The sequence below is a fragment of the Musca domestica genome, unplaced genomic scaffold (assembly GCF_030504385.1).
Source record: "Musca domestica strain aabys unplaced genomic scaffold, Musca_domestica.polishedcontigs.V.1.1 83, whole genome shotgun sequence".
NCBI classification, from domain to species: domain Eukaryota; kingdom Metazoa; phylum Arthropoda; class Insecta; order Diptera; family Muscidae; genus Musca; species Musca domestica.
Window position 1 is genome coordinate 1,770,695 of NW_026712415.1, and position 16,893 is coordinate 1,787,587.

Genomic DNA, 16,893 nt, shown 5'->3' on the forward strand with positions numbered 1-16,893 from the left:
GTTAAACCTACAGATTTCTCCTCTTCAGTGACTTATAGTGAAATTTTATATACAATATTTTTTCAATTGACACTACGGGTCGAAAATGAAAAATAAGTGTAATTAGAGGGCCTATTTTAGAAACATTCTTAAAAATATCTATTTTTCCTTGAATATTTACAGGTTTTATTTACACAGATTTGAAACGACTTTTCCTTGATGTATATTCAATTTATAGATTTATTTTCTTTGGAGACTCATAGTAAAATTTCATATAGAGTATTTTTTCCATTGGTACCATTCCTCTAAAATTTCATTTTATGGATTATTTTCAGGTCACATCGAAAAACCCTTTTAAATAAGAAATGCAAATTTTCAGAAATGGTTTATTTTATATATATTTCTCAATTGCTAACGGTATTTTACAGACTGATATTAAAAATATTAATTTCATTTCTTCACAGACCCCTAGTGAAATTTGATGCCCAATATTTTCCCCTTTGATACCATGGCTCTAAAGTGAAAAATTATAGGACTTTTGGGGCCGTTTATACTTATATTTTTAAGTCGCTAGAAAAGAATCCTAAAAATATTAAATTTAGCCTGATTTCTCTTCGATGTATATTACTTCCTCAGATTCCCCATTTATATGACTTATATTAAAATTTAGTAAAGAAAAGGGGCTTGTTTTACACCTTACCTCTGCAGTGCCATTCTAGAGGAGTTTAGTTTCAAATCAAGGAATTATAAAAAAGGGATGCGAATTTGAATATTATAGACTCTGAGCAGCATTCGTGGGCAAAAAATTGATCTTTTAAGGCAATATGACTATTTCAGAATCTCTTCACATGAAATTCCAGCAATCACCTTGTAGGGTACTTTTTTTTAGTTTTTTGTCCCGCGGCCAATTTTGTTAATGTTTGTCGATTTTTTATTTCACTAAAGTATAGTGTCATATTTTCACACGTTTTTTTGTTGTATCTCGAACTTCTCATTTCTCTTGGGCTTGTTTAAATTGTGGCGTGTTTCATGGCTTAGCATAGTTTTGGTATGTTTAATCTGCGCGAAAAAACCCCAGCTTAAACATGTTTTTTTGTCTCTATCTCTATGGCGCGAAGGGTCGGCCAGGGGGGTTTAGTCTGAAATTTTTGGCAATTATGTTTCACTTGAGCTATGACTTGAAGTTATTTCTGTTTTTTTCTCTCTTTACGTTTTTTATTTATTTTATTGATTATTTTTGTTTGTTTTTTTTTTCTTTTGTTTTGTATTTTTTTTCTTTTAACGAAACTCAATTTCCTCCATTCGTTCATGCGACAACAACAACAATCTCCATTGGGTGATTGACAAACATTGAAATCTTATTTAGTTGCGAATTTATGTAAGGAATTGGAATTTTTTTTTGTAGTCTGTAAAATAAATATTAACAATTGTTGAATTGATTTTCTCTGCTTCTCCGTTTTGTTGTTATGCTTGTTTAAAAAATTCCTCGAATATTTGACTTCCAATGAAAAAAAAAAAGATAGTGCGCAGGCGCACCAGTTTCCAGTTAAGAGGGTAATGTGCACAAAGTTGGTTACAAGTGTCCGCTACTTTTGTCTTGTTGTGGAAAAAATGTTTTCGAAATGACCTGTTGCCAAGTGGGGAGACAATTTTTGGCGTGGAGTTGTTGCTACTGTTCCTGCAAATTACTTACAGTGCCTAGGCACAAGATGGTGGTTTGATGATAATGGGAAAGCTTTGGTTAAGTGTTGAAATCACTTTTAGGGGGCTTTATAGAGGCTCTGAAAGTTTTCTTGAAAAATCCAAGTTTATGAGTTCTTTAAGAGACCTTGAACTTATTTAAAAATTCTAAGATTGGAAGGCTTTAAAGTGGACATGATATATTTTCTTCCAAAATACACGTTATTTGGGCTTTGAGGAGGGCTTCAACTTTTCTAGAAAAATCCACGTAAACGGGGCCCTAAAGAATATTTTTGAAATTTCTTTCGAAAAATCAACGTTTATCCCTATTATAGATCCGTATGAAAACCATACAAAAAATTTTCACTTCTTTGGAATAACCACCTTTCAAAAAAATCCACGTTTAGAAGGCCTTGGAATATTTCTAAAAAATCCACGTCTAGAAGGCCTTGAAATATTTAAAAAAAATCCACGTTTAGAAGGCCTTGGACTATTTTTAAAAAATCGATGTTTAGAAAGCCTTGGAATATTTTTAAAAAATCCAATTTTGGTAACCTTGGAATATTTAAAAAAATCCAATTTTAGTGACCTTGAATCATTTAAAAAAAATCCAATTTTTAAAAATCCCAGTCTATAAGGCCTTGAAATATTTAAAAAAAACACGTTTTAAAAAATCTAAGTCTAGAAGGCCTTGAAATATTTAAAAAGAAAATCCACGTTTTAAAAAATCCAAGTCTCAAAGGCCTTGAAATATTTAAAAAATGCACGTCTGGAAGGCCTTGAAATATTTCTAAAAAAACAACGTTTTAAAAAATCCACGTCTAGAAGGCCTTGAAATATTTTTTAAAATTCACTTTTTAAAAAAATCCACGTCTAGAAGCCCTTGAAATATTTTTTAAAAAATCGACGTCAAGAAGGCCTTGAAATATTTTTTAAAAAATCGACGTCTAGAAGGCCTTGAAATATTTTTTAAAAAATCGACGTCTAGAAGGCCTTGAAATATTTTTTAAAAAATTCACGTTTTAAAAAAATCCACGTCTAGAAGGCCTTGAAATATTTTAAAAAAATCCACGTTTTAAAAAATCCACGTCTAGAAGGCCTTGAAATATTTTAAAAAAATCCACGTTTTAAAAAATCCACGTCTAGAAGGCCTTAAAATATTTTTAAAAATTCACGTTTTAAAAATCCACGTCTAGAAGGCCTTGAAATGTTTTTAAAAAATCCACGTTTTAAAAAATCCAGGTCTAGAATGCCTTGAAATATTTTTAAAAAATCCACGTTTTAAAAAAATTACGTCTAGAAGGCCTTGAAATATTTTAAAAATTCACGTCTAGAAGGCCTTGAAATATTTAAAAAATCCACGTCTAGAAGGCCTTGAAATATTTAAAAAATCCACGTCTAGAAGGCCTTGAAATATTTAAAAAATCCACGTCTAGAAGGCCTTGAAATATTTTTGAAAAATCCACGTCTTAAAAAAATTACATCTAGAAGGCATTGAAATATTTTTAAAAAATCCACGTCTCAAAAAAATACGTCTAGAAGGCATGGAAATATTTAAAAAATCCACGTCTAGAAGGCCTTGAAATATTTTTAAAAAATCCACGTTTAGAAGGCCTTGAAATAATTTTAAAAAATCCACGTTTAGAAGGCTTTGAAATATTTAAAAAAAAAATCACATTTTGTAGGCCTTTTTCTAAAATATCCGTGGAGGAACCTCGAATTTCTCTCAGTGTAGCAACACTATTATGCGACAAAAAGCTCACACGCAATTTTAGTCAGGCTGCATAATGGAATTGATTTGCGGTAGCCCATAACATGGGCTTTTCCAAGGCAGTTCGCCACATAAGCTTGCCAATTGACATCATAACGCCACCATCCTCTGACTTCACGATCAAAGATGGAGAGGGGGAGAAGAGTATCGAAACACTTGTTACGTTTTAATTTTTTGACAAACCATTTAAAACAAAAAATAAAAAACTTGTTCGACATAAAAAATAGGTCATGGTGCAAGTGTTTACATGAAATGCTCAAACAGATGAACATGTTGCACCGAACAGAGTGACAGTCATGCTCGCTCACCTATGCAGATCATTTAAATGTGTGTTTTTATGGTATTTAGGCAAATGATTTGCAATTGAAATGTAAAGCGAGCGAGAATAGCAGCTAGAAGTGTGTGTAAAGAACAGAAGAGGTGGGGAACATGGGACGTGGCTCTAGAGGGGGAGAGGGAGAGAGGGACCTTATAACCCCTTAAAAACTCAGTTTTTGTATGACTGTCATATAAATTTAACAAATTTTGCTGGGGACCCCCCTTTGAAATTTCAATTTTCCCACGTCCCTGGCCCGGACATGGGGCGTGGTTCCAAAGGGGGAGGGACCTTATAACCCCCTAAAAATTAAGTTTTTGTATGAATGTCATATAAATTTAACAAATTTTGCTGTGCCCCTTTGAAATTTCAATTTTCCCACGTCCCTGGTCCGAACACAATTCGAAACGCCACACGAATCTTGCTGAAAGGAAATTAAACAACAAAATTGATGAAAAGTGCAATAAATATTGACATATGTCTGCATTGGCGGTGTTTTTCTTTGAAACAATGCGCATGCGGCTAGCCTCTCAGAACCAAGACAAAGTGGAGCAGCAAAATTTGCCAAAACAAAAAATTGAAATTAAAACAGTTACGCTTTGAAGCGCGTGCCTTTTGGCTATTTGTTATGGTAAAAATTCAACTCAAATCAATCTTAACTCTAAAATCCGCCAAATAAACAATTCTCTTAACTGAATTTAACAATTCCTGCCTTCCGAACCGTAATGAAAACATTGTGATATCAAACGGTGTTGGAACGACGGACCAAGACAGCCTGGCCAGATCAGGTTGACTGGTCCATATGGGCGTTTATTTGGTTGGCAATATTTTGGGCGTACATATTTTGCCATTGATTGAATGTGGTGGTGACTTTGTGGTGCAACGGCTGCTACTTGCCACAAAACACACACACACACGGACAAAGACACACACACTCACACATGTTCTCTGGCCATCTACTAGCAGTGATTTCATTAGAATTTTACTGGCCAAACCGATACTTTGGAGATCATGAGAGTATTTCATTATCTTGACACAATCACTTGTTTTGAATATGTGGGCATATCTGACCGGTTGACTGGCTGTTGCTCGCACCGATCTATGGTGGATTTACATTGAAATGACACTCGAGACAGTGGTGACAAGAAATATACACGATAAGGTATTTGGAGCATTTTCTCGGAACTGGTTGGATATCATTTTTTATACCCTCCACCATATTATGGAGGGTATATTAAGTTTTTCATACCGTTTGTAACACCTCGAAATATACATTTTAGACCCCACAAAGTATATATATATTCTTGATCGGCATAAAATTCTATGTCGATTTAGCGATGTCCCTTCGTCTGTGGAAATCACTCTAGCTTCCGAACGAAATGAAGTAGGTTGATAAAATTTTACTCAAATATATATTATGACTGCAGGACTTTTGATATTGAAAATGGGTCATGTAGGTCCACGTTTTCATATAGCCCCCATATAACGTTACCTCCCGATATTCGGTATTTTTATGATTTTAGCGATATTATTTACCGGAATTGTTTCAAATTTGCTATTTGAAGTTCGTAATAAATACTACAGCCTATGACAGAAAATTGTCTGTACAGGTCCACGTCTTTGTATAGCCCCCTTTGTACCCCCCGATATTCGGCATTTTGATGATTTTATCGACATTATTCACCGGAACTATTTCAAATTTTGTATTTGAAGTTCGTAAGGGATACTACAGCCTGAGATAGGAAATTGTCTGTGCAGATCCACGTCTTCATATAGCCCCCATATAACGGTAGCTTCCGATATTCGGTATTTTGATGATTTTAACGACATTATTCACCGGAATTGTTTCAAATTTGGTATTTGAAGTTCGCAATGAATACTACAGCCTAAGACAGAAAATTGTCTGTGCCGGTTCACGTCTTCGTATAGCCCCCATATAACGCTACCTCCCTATATTCGGCATTTTGATGATTTTAGCGACATTATTCACCGGAATTGAAATTTGGTATTTGAATTTCGTAGTAGATACTACAGCCTAAGACAGAAAATTGTCTGTGCAGGTCCACGTCTTCGTATTGCCCCCATATAACGTTAGCTCCCGATATTCGGTATTTTGATGATATTAGCGACATTGTTCACCGGAATTCTTTCAAATTTGTTATTTGAAGTTCGTAATAGATACTACAGCCTGAGACAGAAAATTGTCTTTGCAGGTCCACGTTTTCGTAAAAAAATTGCCAAATTCGTTCCAAATGGTGGAGGGCATTCAAAGTTCGGTCCGACCGAACTTACAGGTTTTCTACTTGTTTTTATTAAAAAAAACCTCAATTTCTTTCTACCTTAAAGAAATTTTCTTTGGCCATTTTTTTATTTTATTTTATTTTATTTATTTTTTTTTTTTTTGAGCCACTGTCCCCTTGTAAACTTTTTCCATTGATTGCTGTAAGTCAATGGCTTTTTTCCCCGTCTGATGCCATTGTGGGTTTTATGAAAAATTGTTTTTCATGTATCTCTACCAATTTTATTTTACTGCTTTTTTGCATTCATGAGTGTTTTTTTCGGTTTGTTGTAATAGAAAAAAATCTCTTTTTTTTTTTTTTTTTGCTTTGTCCTACCACAATTTGTTAGCTTCTAAACTGATCGCTCACGAACTATGCTGTATGTGTGTTAGAGTGAGTTATGTACATATGTTTTGTTGTCTTTATTTTGGAGCTGTGTTTCGCCTAACAATTTTATTTGATTCTCGGCGTTTTGATGGGCGTTTAATGTACCTGTTTACCTTGCAGTTCAATGAACGAACTTTTTTTGCTTGGGTGTAACTGCATTGCGGTGAGAAGAATTTGTAGAGGTGTTGAGTTGAGATTTGAGGAGTTCTTCGGTTCTTTATTATTTGGAATGATAGGTAATAGAATGGTCATTGTGAGGTTCGAAGATCGTAGATAAAATATAATTTGTTTCAAATTCGAGGTCCCTTTAAGACATTCTTATAAATTAAATTTTGGAGATCTGATTGATCCTTCTAAAATATTTGTGAAAAATCCAGACTTGAGTATACTTTTCCGTTTTTTCAGTCTCGAAGGTCTGATTGGTCCTTTGGAAATATAATAAATGGTCCTTTTGCAAATATTTCTGAGACATTTTTTCAAAATCTTGATTCCGGGTTGAAGGCTCAGTGGTCCTTTAAAAAGTCACGATAGGAGGCCTAAGTTGCCCATATGAAAATGTTAGAGACCACACGCTGGGAAGCCCTTGTGATCCATTAGATCCGCACTCAATGCGTTTGCGGTCTTCTAAAAATCAAGATCTTTGATTCGAGGCCTCTTTGGTTCTTGTAAAAACTTGTTAAAAAATCTATGTTTGAAGACCACGTTCGTCCTTCTAAATTTTGTTAAGAAGTCCACGCAAGAAAGGTGTTATAAATCCTTGTAAAAATATGTCAAAAAATCCATTCTTGGTCTTTTAAAAAATCTATATTTGAGGACTCTGTGAAAAAATGAATTAAGGATTCGAGGCCTCTTTGGTCCTTTAAAAAATCAAAGCTTGGATGAATATTTAGTCCTTTAAAAAAATCCAAGCTTGGAGGTATCTATGGTCCTTTAAAAAATCAGCGCTCGGAGGTCACTTTGGAGGTCTTTTTGATCCTTAAAAATTCAGGTTTGGAGGCCTTTTTTGTTCTTTAAAAAAATCAAATCTTGAGGGTCTTTGGTCTTTAAAAAAATCCAGGTTTGAGGTCTCTTTATTTCATTAAAAATCCGCACTTGAAGGTCTCTTTGTTCCTTTAAAAAATTTAAGCATGGATTCCTCTTTGGTCCTTAAAGAAATCTACGCAGGAGGGCCTCTTTGATCTTTAGAGAAATTTAATCCTAGAGGCTCCTTTGATCCTTTAAAAAATCCACGCTTGGAGGCTCTTTGGTCCAATTTAAATACCCTGTTGGAGGTCTCTTTAGTCCTTAAAAAAATCTACGCAAGAAGGCCTCTTTGATCTTTAGAGAAATTTAAAAAATCCAGCTTTCTAGAACTCTTTGGTCCTTTAAAAAATCCAACTTGGAGGACTCTTTGATCCTTATAAAACTTTGATGCTTTAAAAAATGCAAGCCTGGGGGCCCCTTTGGTCCTTTAAAAAATCAAAGTTTGGAGGCCTCGTTGGTCCTCATTAAATACACGCTTTAAGGCCTCTTTGGTCTTTGATAAATTCAATGCTGGAGGCCTCTTTGATCTTTAGAGAAATTCAATCCTGGTTGCCTTTTTGGTCCTTAAAAAATCAAGGCTTGGAAACCTCTATGGTACTTTATGAAATTAGGGCTTGGTGGTCTCTTTTGTCTTTTAAGAATTCGACGTCAGGAGGCTCCTTTAAAAAATCTACACTTGGTCGTGGATGATCCAGCAGAAAATTTGTCTCAAGAATTCACCCTTGGAGGTTGGCAGAACCCTTAAGTTGAAACGGATTTGAAGTCGACTGACAAATTTGCATGTTCGGAGGTTGAATTCGACTTCAAAAAAAAATCCCTTGTTTGGAAGTGGGATATATGAATCATACAAAAATACAAGAAAAGTCTTAAAATTAGTTTAAAAAATCCACAATCGATGGTTGCATAGACCTCCTAAAAATATATTTATTTAATATTTTTGGTCTGTTGATATAAAATTAAAAAAACATTAATTTTTAAAGCTTGTCATCACCGCGCTATGGCCACCACCTCTTTAGAACGCCTCCGGTTCTAATTTTTATAGATAATAATTTTATTATTATTATTTTTTTTTAATTTCCCACCAGTCATCGTTTTTAATAATTCCAGTTTACATTTTAATAAATTCACATTATCTCCAAAGATTTCTCGACTTAGTTATTAACACATAAAGAATTTAGTTCGCTGTTTTTTTAATAAATAGTTTCTAATTTATTATTTTACGCCCATTACAGAGATACCTTGTATCGCATGTCCTTCGATTTGGAAGTGCTGGAGCGGGCCGACTGGGGTGCGACGCCAACCCAGATTTCCATGTGCCAGGCAAAAGGCCAATCGGAGCAAGTGTGTCGCAACTATGTGCGCGTACTGCAGCCGTACGGTGGGAATCTGTTGTACGCGTGTGGGACGAGTGCTTTCTATCCGAATTGTACATGGCGCCAGGTAAGTCAGAGCAACAAAACGGACAACAATCTTTCACAACATGGAGCAAGTTGTTGAGTTGTGTTGGACGAACAGGCGAGCGAGCGAGTGAACGAGCGAACGACTAAACTAATGTTAGATCGATTTATTCCAAACGTTCGCTTGGTCGGTCGCCTGTCTGTCCATCCACCCATCCATGGACTGACTTGACTGACGCTTGGTGTTGGCTGTTGGCATAACTAGACAAAGATTTTGCAATTAAAAACAACTTGTTTCGCCAACTAACAACCGACCAACGAACACCAATCCGACCAACCAACAATCCAAATAAGACAACGACACAAAATTTTAAAATCTGTGATTTCTTTGTTTTGGACCACAATTCCTATTCTTAAAATGTCTCTTCTCCCTCTCCTTGCAGATGGAAAATCTAACGGTCACCGGTTATGACAACGGTGTGGGAAAATGCCCCTTCAATCCGAAATCAAACATCACAAGTCTCATGACAGACAATGGAAAAATGTTTGTGGGCACTGCCACAGATTTTTCGGGTGGCGATGGCGCCATTTTAAAATCTGAGGTACTGCCGAATGCGGTAGGTGTTACAAATGGTGAATGGCATGTCTGGTGTCCAGAAATTAAAATTTGTTTCTTTTTTTATATAGCCCAACTACAACAAGGTGATACGCACCAAACAGTACAACAACAATTGGCTAAATAATCCCCAGTTCGTGGGCAGTTTTGAGGCCGGAGATTTTGTGTATTTTCTGTTCCGAGAACCGGCAATGGAGTACATCAATTGTGGAAAGGTAAGGAAATATTTACAAAAAAAAAAAAAGACAAAAAACCCTGTCAGGACATTGAAACAACCCAGGTTTAGCAAGCCATAGAAGACTCTTTCAGGAAGCCTGGAAAAAAACTTGAAATATATTCAGGTTAATGGCGCTTTTTATGGTCTTATATAGTGAAATTCTCTTAAAAAATCTAAGGTTTAAAATCGACAAAAAGTGGTTCTTGAAATTAATATCCACATCTAGCAGTCTTTGATATTCTTAAAAAAAAAACACACACATTTAGAGGGTGCTGAAATGTTTGACAAAATCCATGTGTAGAGATCCTTAAAATACTCTAAAAAATCCACGTCAATGGATTATATAATTCCTCGCCTAAATGTCCCAGAAATAACTCCTAAAATCAGGTGTAGGGTTCTTGAATACCTCTTCGAAATTCATGTCTAGAAGTCGATAATATTTACTTAAAAATCCAAGTCAAGAGGTCCTTGAACTCCATGAGTAAATTCATATCTAGAGACCTTATCCCTTACAATACACGTCCAAAATTCATAGGACGCAATTAATGCCCATTGAAATGCTCATAAAAAAATTCTTCTAAAGATCCAAATCAAGAGGACCCTTAAACCCTGTTAAATTTTCACGCCCAGATGTCCCAGAAATACCATTCAAAAAAAAAGGTGCAAGTGATCTTGAAAACTTCCTCAGAATTCACGTCTAGAGGTCGTTGATATTGTCTTAAAAATTTAAGTCAAGAGGTCCTTGAAATCAACGTTTAAATTCACATCTAAGGGCCTTTATTTACATACACTACACGTCGAAAGGTCCTTGAAATCCTCCTAAAAATCTTCGTCTTAATTCCACGTCTAAAACTTTCAAGAACTCACGTATAGAGGTCTTTAAAATCCTCTTTAAACTCTCGTCCAAATGCTATGTTTTAAACGTCTAAGAACTCATTTCTAGATGTCCTTAAAATACACTTAAAACCACGTCTAGAGGACATTAAAATCAATTTAAAAATCCATGTCTAGGGGCTCTTGATATGTCCTTAAAATTTTTCATCAAAGGTCCATAAAATCCTCTTTAAAATCCATATGAAAGGTCATTGAGCTCTTCTTAAAAATCCACGTCTAGAGGTCTATGAAAACATCTTAAAACTCCATGTCTAAAAGGGCTTGAAATTCTCTTGAATATTCAAATCTTGAGATTCTTGAAGTTACCATAAAAATTCACTTCAAGGAACCTTTAAAATCCTCTTAAATGCTCACACCGAGAGTTAGTTAAGATCCTTAAAGAGTCTAGTCTTAAACTTTTTTTCAAATCGACATGTAGAGGTCGTTGAAATCCACCTCTAGATATGCTTTAAATGGTCCTTTAAAAATGCAAGGTTGCAGGCCTCTTTAGTCTTTTAAACAATAGAAGCCTCTTTGTTCGTTTAAAAAAATTCACACTTGGACGTGGCATGGACCTGTGAAGAATAAGTGTCAAAAATTCCCGTTTGAAGATTGGAAGGACAATGCAAAATTTTGTCTGAGGTCGGAAGTTAAATTGGCCTCCAAAAAAATTAAAAATACATAGTTCGGAGGTTGGATTATATTTATACAAATGTATCATTGAAATCGTCTCGTCATCATATCCTCTTAAAAATCATACAAACCTTAGCGATGCTTTAAATCCTCATTAAAAATTCATATCTATCGGTCTCAATATTCTCTCAAATATCCACGTCTAGAAATTGAAGTTCTCCCAAAAATGCACATCTATTGATTCCTGAAATCCTCCCAAAAACACGCGTCAAGAGGTTCTAGAAATCCCTTTTTAAACTCACTTTTAAAGATTTTTTAACCCGGATCTGTGAGCCATGAAATACATAAAAAAGTCCTCACCTAGTGGTCAATGAAGAAAATATTTAAAAATTCGACGTCTCGAGAGTCATAGAATATTAAAACTTCCACGTCAATATTAAAAAAAATGAAAAATCCACGTCCAGAGGACCATAAAATATTTTTAAAAAATCCAAGTACAGAGGGCCATAAAATATTTAAAAACCACCTCCAGAGGGCCATCAACACATTTTTAAAAAATCCACGTTCAGAGGACCATAAAATATTTTTAAAAAATCCAAGTACAGAGGGCCATAAAATATTTAAAACCACCTCTAGAGGGCCATCAACACATTTTTAAAAAATCCACGTTCAGAGGACCATAAAATATTTTTAAAAAATCCAAGTACAGAGGGCCATAAAATATTTAAAAACCACCTCCAGAGGGCCATCAACACATTTTTTAAAAATCCACGTTCAGAGGACCATAAAATATTTTTAAAAAATCCAAGTGCAGAGGGCCATAAAATATTTAAAAACCACCTCCAGAGGGCCATCAACACATTTTTAAAAAATCCACGTTCAGAGGACGATAAAATATTTTTAAAAATCCACGTTCAGAGGACCATAAAATATTTTTAAAAAATCCAAGTGCAGAGGGCCATAAAATATTTAAAAACCACCTCCAGAGGGCCATCAACACATTTTTAAAAAATCCACGTTCAGAGGACGATAAAATATTTTTAAAAATCCACGTCCAGGGGGACATAAAATATTTTTAAAAATCCACGTCCAGGGGCACATAAAATATTTTTTAAAAATCCACGTCCAGGGGGCCATAAAATATTTTCATAAAATCCACGTCCAGAGGGCCATAAAATATTTTTAACAAATCCACGTCCAGGGGGGGCATAAAATATTTTTAAAAATCCACGTCCAGGGGGGGGGCCATAAAATATTTTTAAAAAATCCACGTCCAGGGGGACATAAAATATTTTTAAATAGTCCACGTCCAGGGGGCCATAATAAAACTTTTAAATAGTCCACGTCCAGGGGGCCATAAAAAAACTTTTAAAAAATCCACGTCCAGGGGGACATAAAATATTTTTAAAAATCCACGTCCAGGGAGACATAAAATATTTTTAAAAATCCACGTCCAGAGGGCCATAACATATTTTTAACAAGTTAAAAAGCAGTAAGTTTGGCCGGGCCGAACTTTTAATACCCTCCACCATTTGCAACGAATTTAGAAATTTTTAAAAAATAAAATCCTTAAAAAATTCTTTTAAAATTTTAAAAATACCGAATATAGCCGTTATATTGGGGTCTATACGACGTGGACATACATAGGCATTGTTTGTCATAAGCCATTACCATATTCAAATTCGAAACTTGAAATAAACAGTGAATAATGTAGCTAAAATCATCAAAATATCGTATATAAGGAGGTGCCGTTATATCGGAGCTGTGCGAAGATCTGGACCAGCATAGACAATTTTTTGTAACAGGCTGTAGCATCCATTACGAACTTCAAATACCACATCTCAAACAATTTCGGTGGGTATTGTACCTAAAATCGTCAAAATACCGAATATAGGGAGGTACTGATATATGGGGCCTATACGAAGACCTGGACCCGCACAGACAATTTTCTGTCACAGACTGTAGTTCCCATAACGAACTTCAAATACCAACTTTGAAACAATTCCGGTGAATAATGATGGTAAAATCATCAAAATACCGAATATAGGGAGGTACCGTTATATGGGGGCTATATGAAGACGTAGACCTGCACAGAAAATTTTCTGTCTTAGGGTGTAGTATCCATTTTGAACTTCAAATACCAAATTTGAAACAATTCCCGTGAATAATGTCGCTAAAATCATCAAAATACCGAATATCGGGAGGTACCGTTATATGGGGGCTATACGAAGACGTGGACCTGCACAGACAATTTTCCGTCTTATGGTGTAGTATCCATTTTGAACTTCAAATGCCAAATTTGAAACAATTCCCGTGAATAATGTCGCTGAAATCATCAAAATACCGAATATAGGGAGGTACCGTTATATGGGGGCTATATGAAAACATGGACCTACATGGCCCATTTACGAACTTAGCCTGCCTACTGGAAAAATAAACATGTGTGCAAAATTTTAGCCATCTATCTCAATGATTACAACAGACAGACAGACGGACATCGCTAAATCGACTTAGAATTTTACGCTGATCAAGAATATATATGCTTTGTTGGGTCTGATATGAGTATTTCGAGGAGTTACAAACGGAATGACAAAGTTAATATACCCTCCATAGTATGGTGGAGGGTATAAAAAAATCCACGTCCAGGGAGCCATAAAATATTTTTAAAAAATCCACGTCCAGGGAGCCATAAATATTTTTAAAAAATCCACGTCCAGGGAGCCATAAAATATTTTTAAAAAATCCACGTCCAGGGAGCCATAAAATATTTTTAAAAAATCCACGTCCAGGGAGCCATAAAATATTTTTAAAAAATCCACGTCCAGGGAGCCATAAAATATTTTTAAAAAATCCACGTCCAGAGGGCCATAAAATATTTTTAAAAAATCCACGTCCAGAGGGCCATAAAATATTTTCATAAAATCCACGTCCAGGGGGGACATAAAATATTTTTAAAAATCCACGTCCAGGGGGACATAAGATATTTTTAAAAATGCACGTCCAGAGGGCCATAAAATATTTTTAAAAAATATACGTCCAGAGGGCCATAAAATATTTTCATAAAATCCACGTCCAGAGGGCCATAAAATATTTTTAAAAAATCCACGTCCAGAGGGCCATAAAATATTTTCATAAAATCCACGTCCAGAGAGTCATAAAATATTTTTAAAAAATCCTCGTCCAGAGGGCAATAAAATATTTTAAAAATCCACGTTCAGAAGGCAATAAAATATTTTAAAAATTCACGTCCAGAGGTCCATAAAATATTTTAAAATTTCACGTCCAGAGGGCCATAAAATATTTTAAAAATCCACGCGTAGGGTAATATTTAAAAATAACGTTTAGAGGTGCCTTAGAATATTTAAAAAATCCACATCTAGGGGACATACAAATTTTAAAAAATCCACGTCAAGGTGACCACGAATAGGAGGGGACGTAAAAAGATTGGCCAAGTAATATTAAAATCCTCATATGGAGGAAAAATAAATAATCTACGATGAAAGGATTAAAAAATAAAATATCCACGTTTAGTGGGGATGGAAAAAAATTCACTTCTAGATGGCGTTGCATTAATATTAAAATATCCTCGTTTTTATGACATCTAAGCTAGCCATACAAATATTTTTCTGGGGTCCACGTTTTTTTTATAATTTATCTTTTCTCTCTCCCATTTTCAGGCTATCTACTCCCGCATTGCCCGTGTGTGCAAAAACGATCCTGGTGGTGATCAAATTCTGCGCGACAATTGGACATCCTTCCTCAAGGCCCGTCTGAACTGCTCTCTGCCCGGAGAATATCCCTTCTATTTTGATGAGATACAAGATATGGTGTATTCCTATGAAGAGGATGTGCTCTATGCCACCTTTACCACACCAGAGTAAGTAGACACAGCACTCAGATCTTCAAAAACAAAAAATTAACATATTTTTCTATCTTTCTCTCTCTCTCTTCCCCCTTTAGAAACAGCATTCATGGTTCGGCGGTGTGTGCCTTTAATCTGAGCGACATCAACGAAGCCTTTGATGGTCCCTTCAAGCATCAGGAGCACAGTGACAGCCCATGGCGTGTTGTCCATTCCCAGCATAATAGTCAATTTAAATGTCACACCCCAACGGCCAGCAGCCGATCGCATGCCCATCTGCTGGAATCTTCCAAATATCAGCTAATGGATCGTGCCGTACAACCCATTACCCAGACTCCACTCTATCATGCGAAATTGGAACGATTCTCACACATTGCTCTGGACACCGTTGAAACAAAGTCGGGGAAAATCAATGTGCTGTTCGTGAATTCCGATCGCAATGTCATCAAGAAGCTGTCGCTCAGATATGGAGTCGATGATGAAACGCCGGTGCAAACCTGCCTTGTGGAAATGTGGAATACCGAAGATGTACCGATTTTGAATATGAAATATTTAAGGGTCACCGACTCGCTGTATGTGGGTTCGGAGAACTCACTGACCCGCATACCAGCCCAACACTGTAGCCGTCATGTTTCGAGGTTATCCTGTCTGAATGCCATGGATCCGTATTGTGGCTGGAATGAGTTGGTCGACAAATGTACGCCGCAATATTTGAGAGAACAAATGACCAAATATTGGCTGCAGGCTGAGGACTTTACCTGCCCTGTTTTAACCTCACCCATAGATGGCGCCTGGTCTTCCTGGTCCAATTGGTACAAGTGTTCCAAAAATGGCAATGATGATGGCGACTGCCTTTGTCGATCTCGTACCTGTAACAATCCCAGCCCCCGAAATGGTGGCAAGGATTGTGAGGGCATAACCACTGAAGTGACAAATTGCACGGTGCATGGCGGCTGGACGGAATGGTCTGCCTGGTCGGCCTGCTCTCAGACATGTGGCATGGCTGTGAAGACTAGGCGCAGGACCTGCAGCAATCCCAAGCCGGCATTTGGTGGTCGCACTTGTGTCGGTTCGGAAAGGGCAGAAATGTATTGTACCAACCTGCCGCCCTGTCCCCTGCCTAAGCCGGCCAGTGTGGATGGCGGTTGGGGTCCCTGGGGAGAGTGGAGTGAATGCAGCCATTTGTGTGGAGGCGGTTTTCGTATTCGTCGCCGTGAATGCAATGATCCCAAGCCGCAAAATGGTGGCATGGAGTGCCCTGGCTGCAACATAGACTATGAGGACTGCAACATGCAGTCATGTCCGGAGGTAAAGAAACTCAGCGGTTGGACTCCTTGGTTGATACAACAAAATCGCACCGATGAGGCGGAGGGTGTAACGGTACTCACCGAAAAACGTTTCCGTTTCGTTTGTCGTGCCACCACCTCGGATGTCTCGTCGATGCACATCGGCGTGGCCAAGACAGAGAATCGCATATGTCGTGATGGCGTGTGTCAACGACTGGGTGAAGCCAATTCTTCCGATGAGCCGGAATATGGCGAATGGGGTCCATGTAATGTCACCTGTGGCGGTGGGGTGCAACATCGTCATTCGGAATTCTCCGGCAAACATCGTGGCAAACACACCCATAGTAGAGCCTGTAATATGCATCCCTGTCCCGAACCGCCGGCTGTTGGTTTTAATGAAGTCGTGGCTGCCCACGAATGGAGTTGCTGGACCGATTGGTCACCGTGCTCGGTAACCTGTGGTGTGGGCATTAAACGGCGTACCCGCAAATGTTTGGGAGGTCATGACAAGCTGTGTCACGGACGGGCCATTGATGAGGAAAAATGTGAAATGAAACCATGTGAAGGTAAGGCT

The 16,893-nt window shown here is 36.9% G+C and overlaps 1 protein-coding gene across 1 annotated transcript in view; it reads left to right on the top strand.

Annotated features, from left to right (window-relative positions):
• The window catches only part of LOC131806681 (semaphorin-5A-like), a 63,966-nt gene that overhangs the window by 44,835 nt on the left and 2,238 nt on the right, over window positions 1-16,893 (top strand). The window contains exons 4-8 of the mRNA XM_059131222.1: window positions 8,668-8,875; window positions 9,276-9,449; window positions 9,520-9,663; window positions 14,849-15,048; window positions 15,132-16,885. Coding sequence (XP_058987205.1) covers window positions 8,668-8,875; window positions 9,276-9,449; window positions 9,520-9,663; window positions 14,849-15,048; window positions 15,132-16,885 — 2,480 coding nt within the window. The remainder of the gene's footprint in view (window positions 1-8,667; window positions 8,876-9,275; window positions 9,450-9,519; window positions 9,664-14,848; window positions 15,049-15,131; window positions 16,886-16,893) is intronic.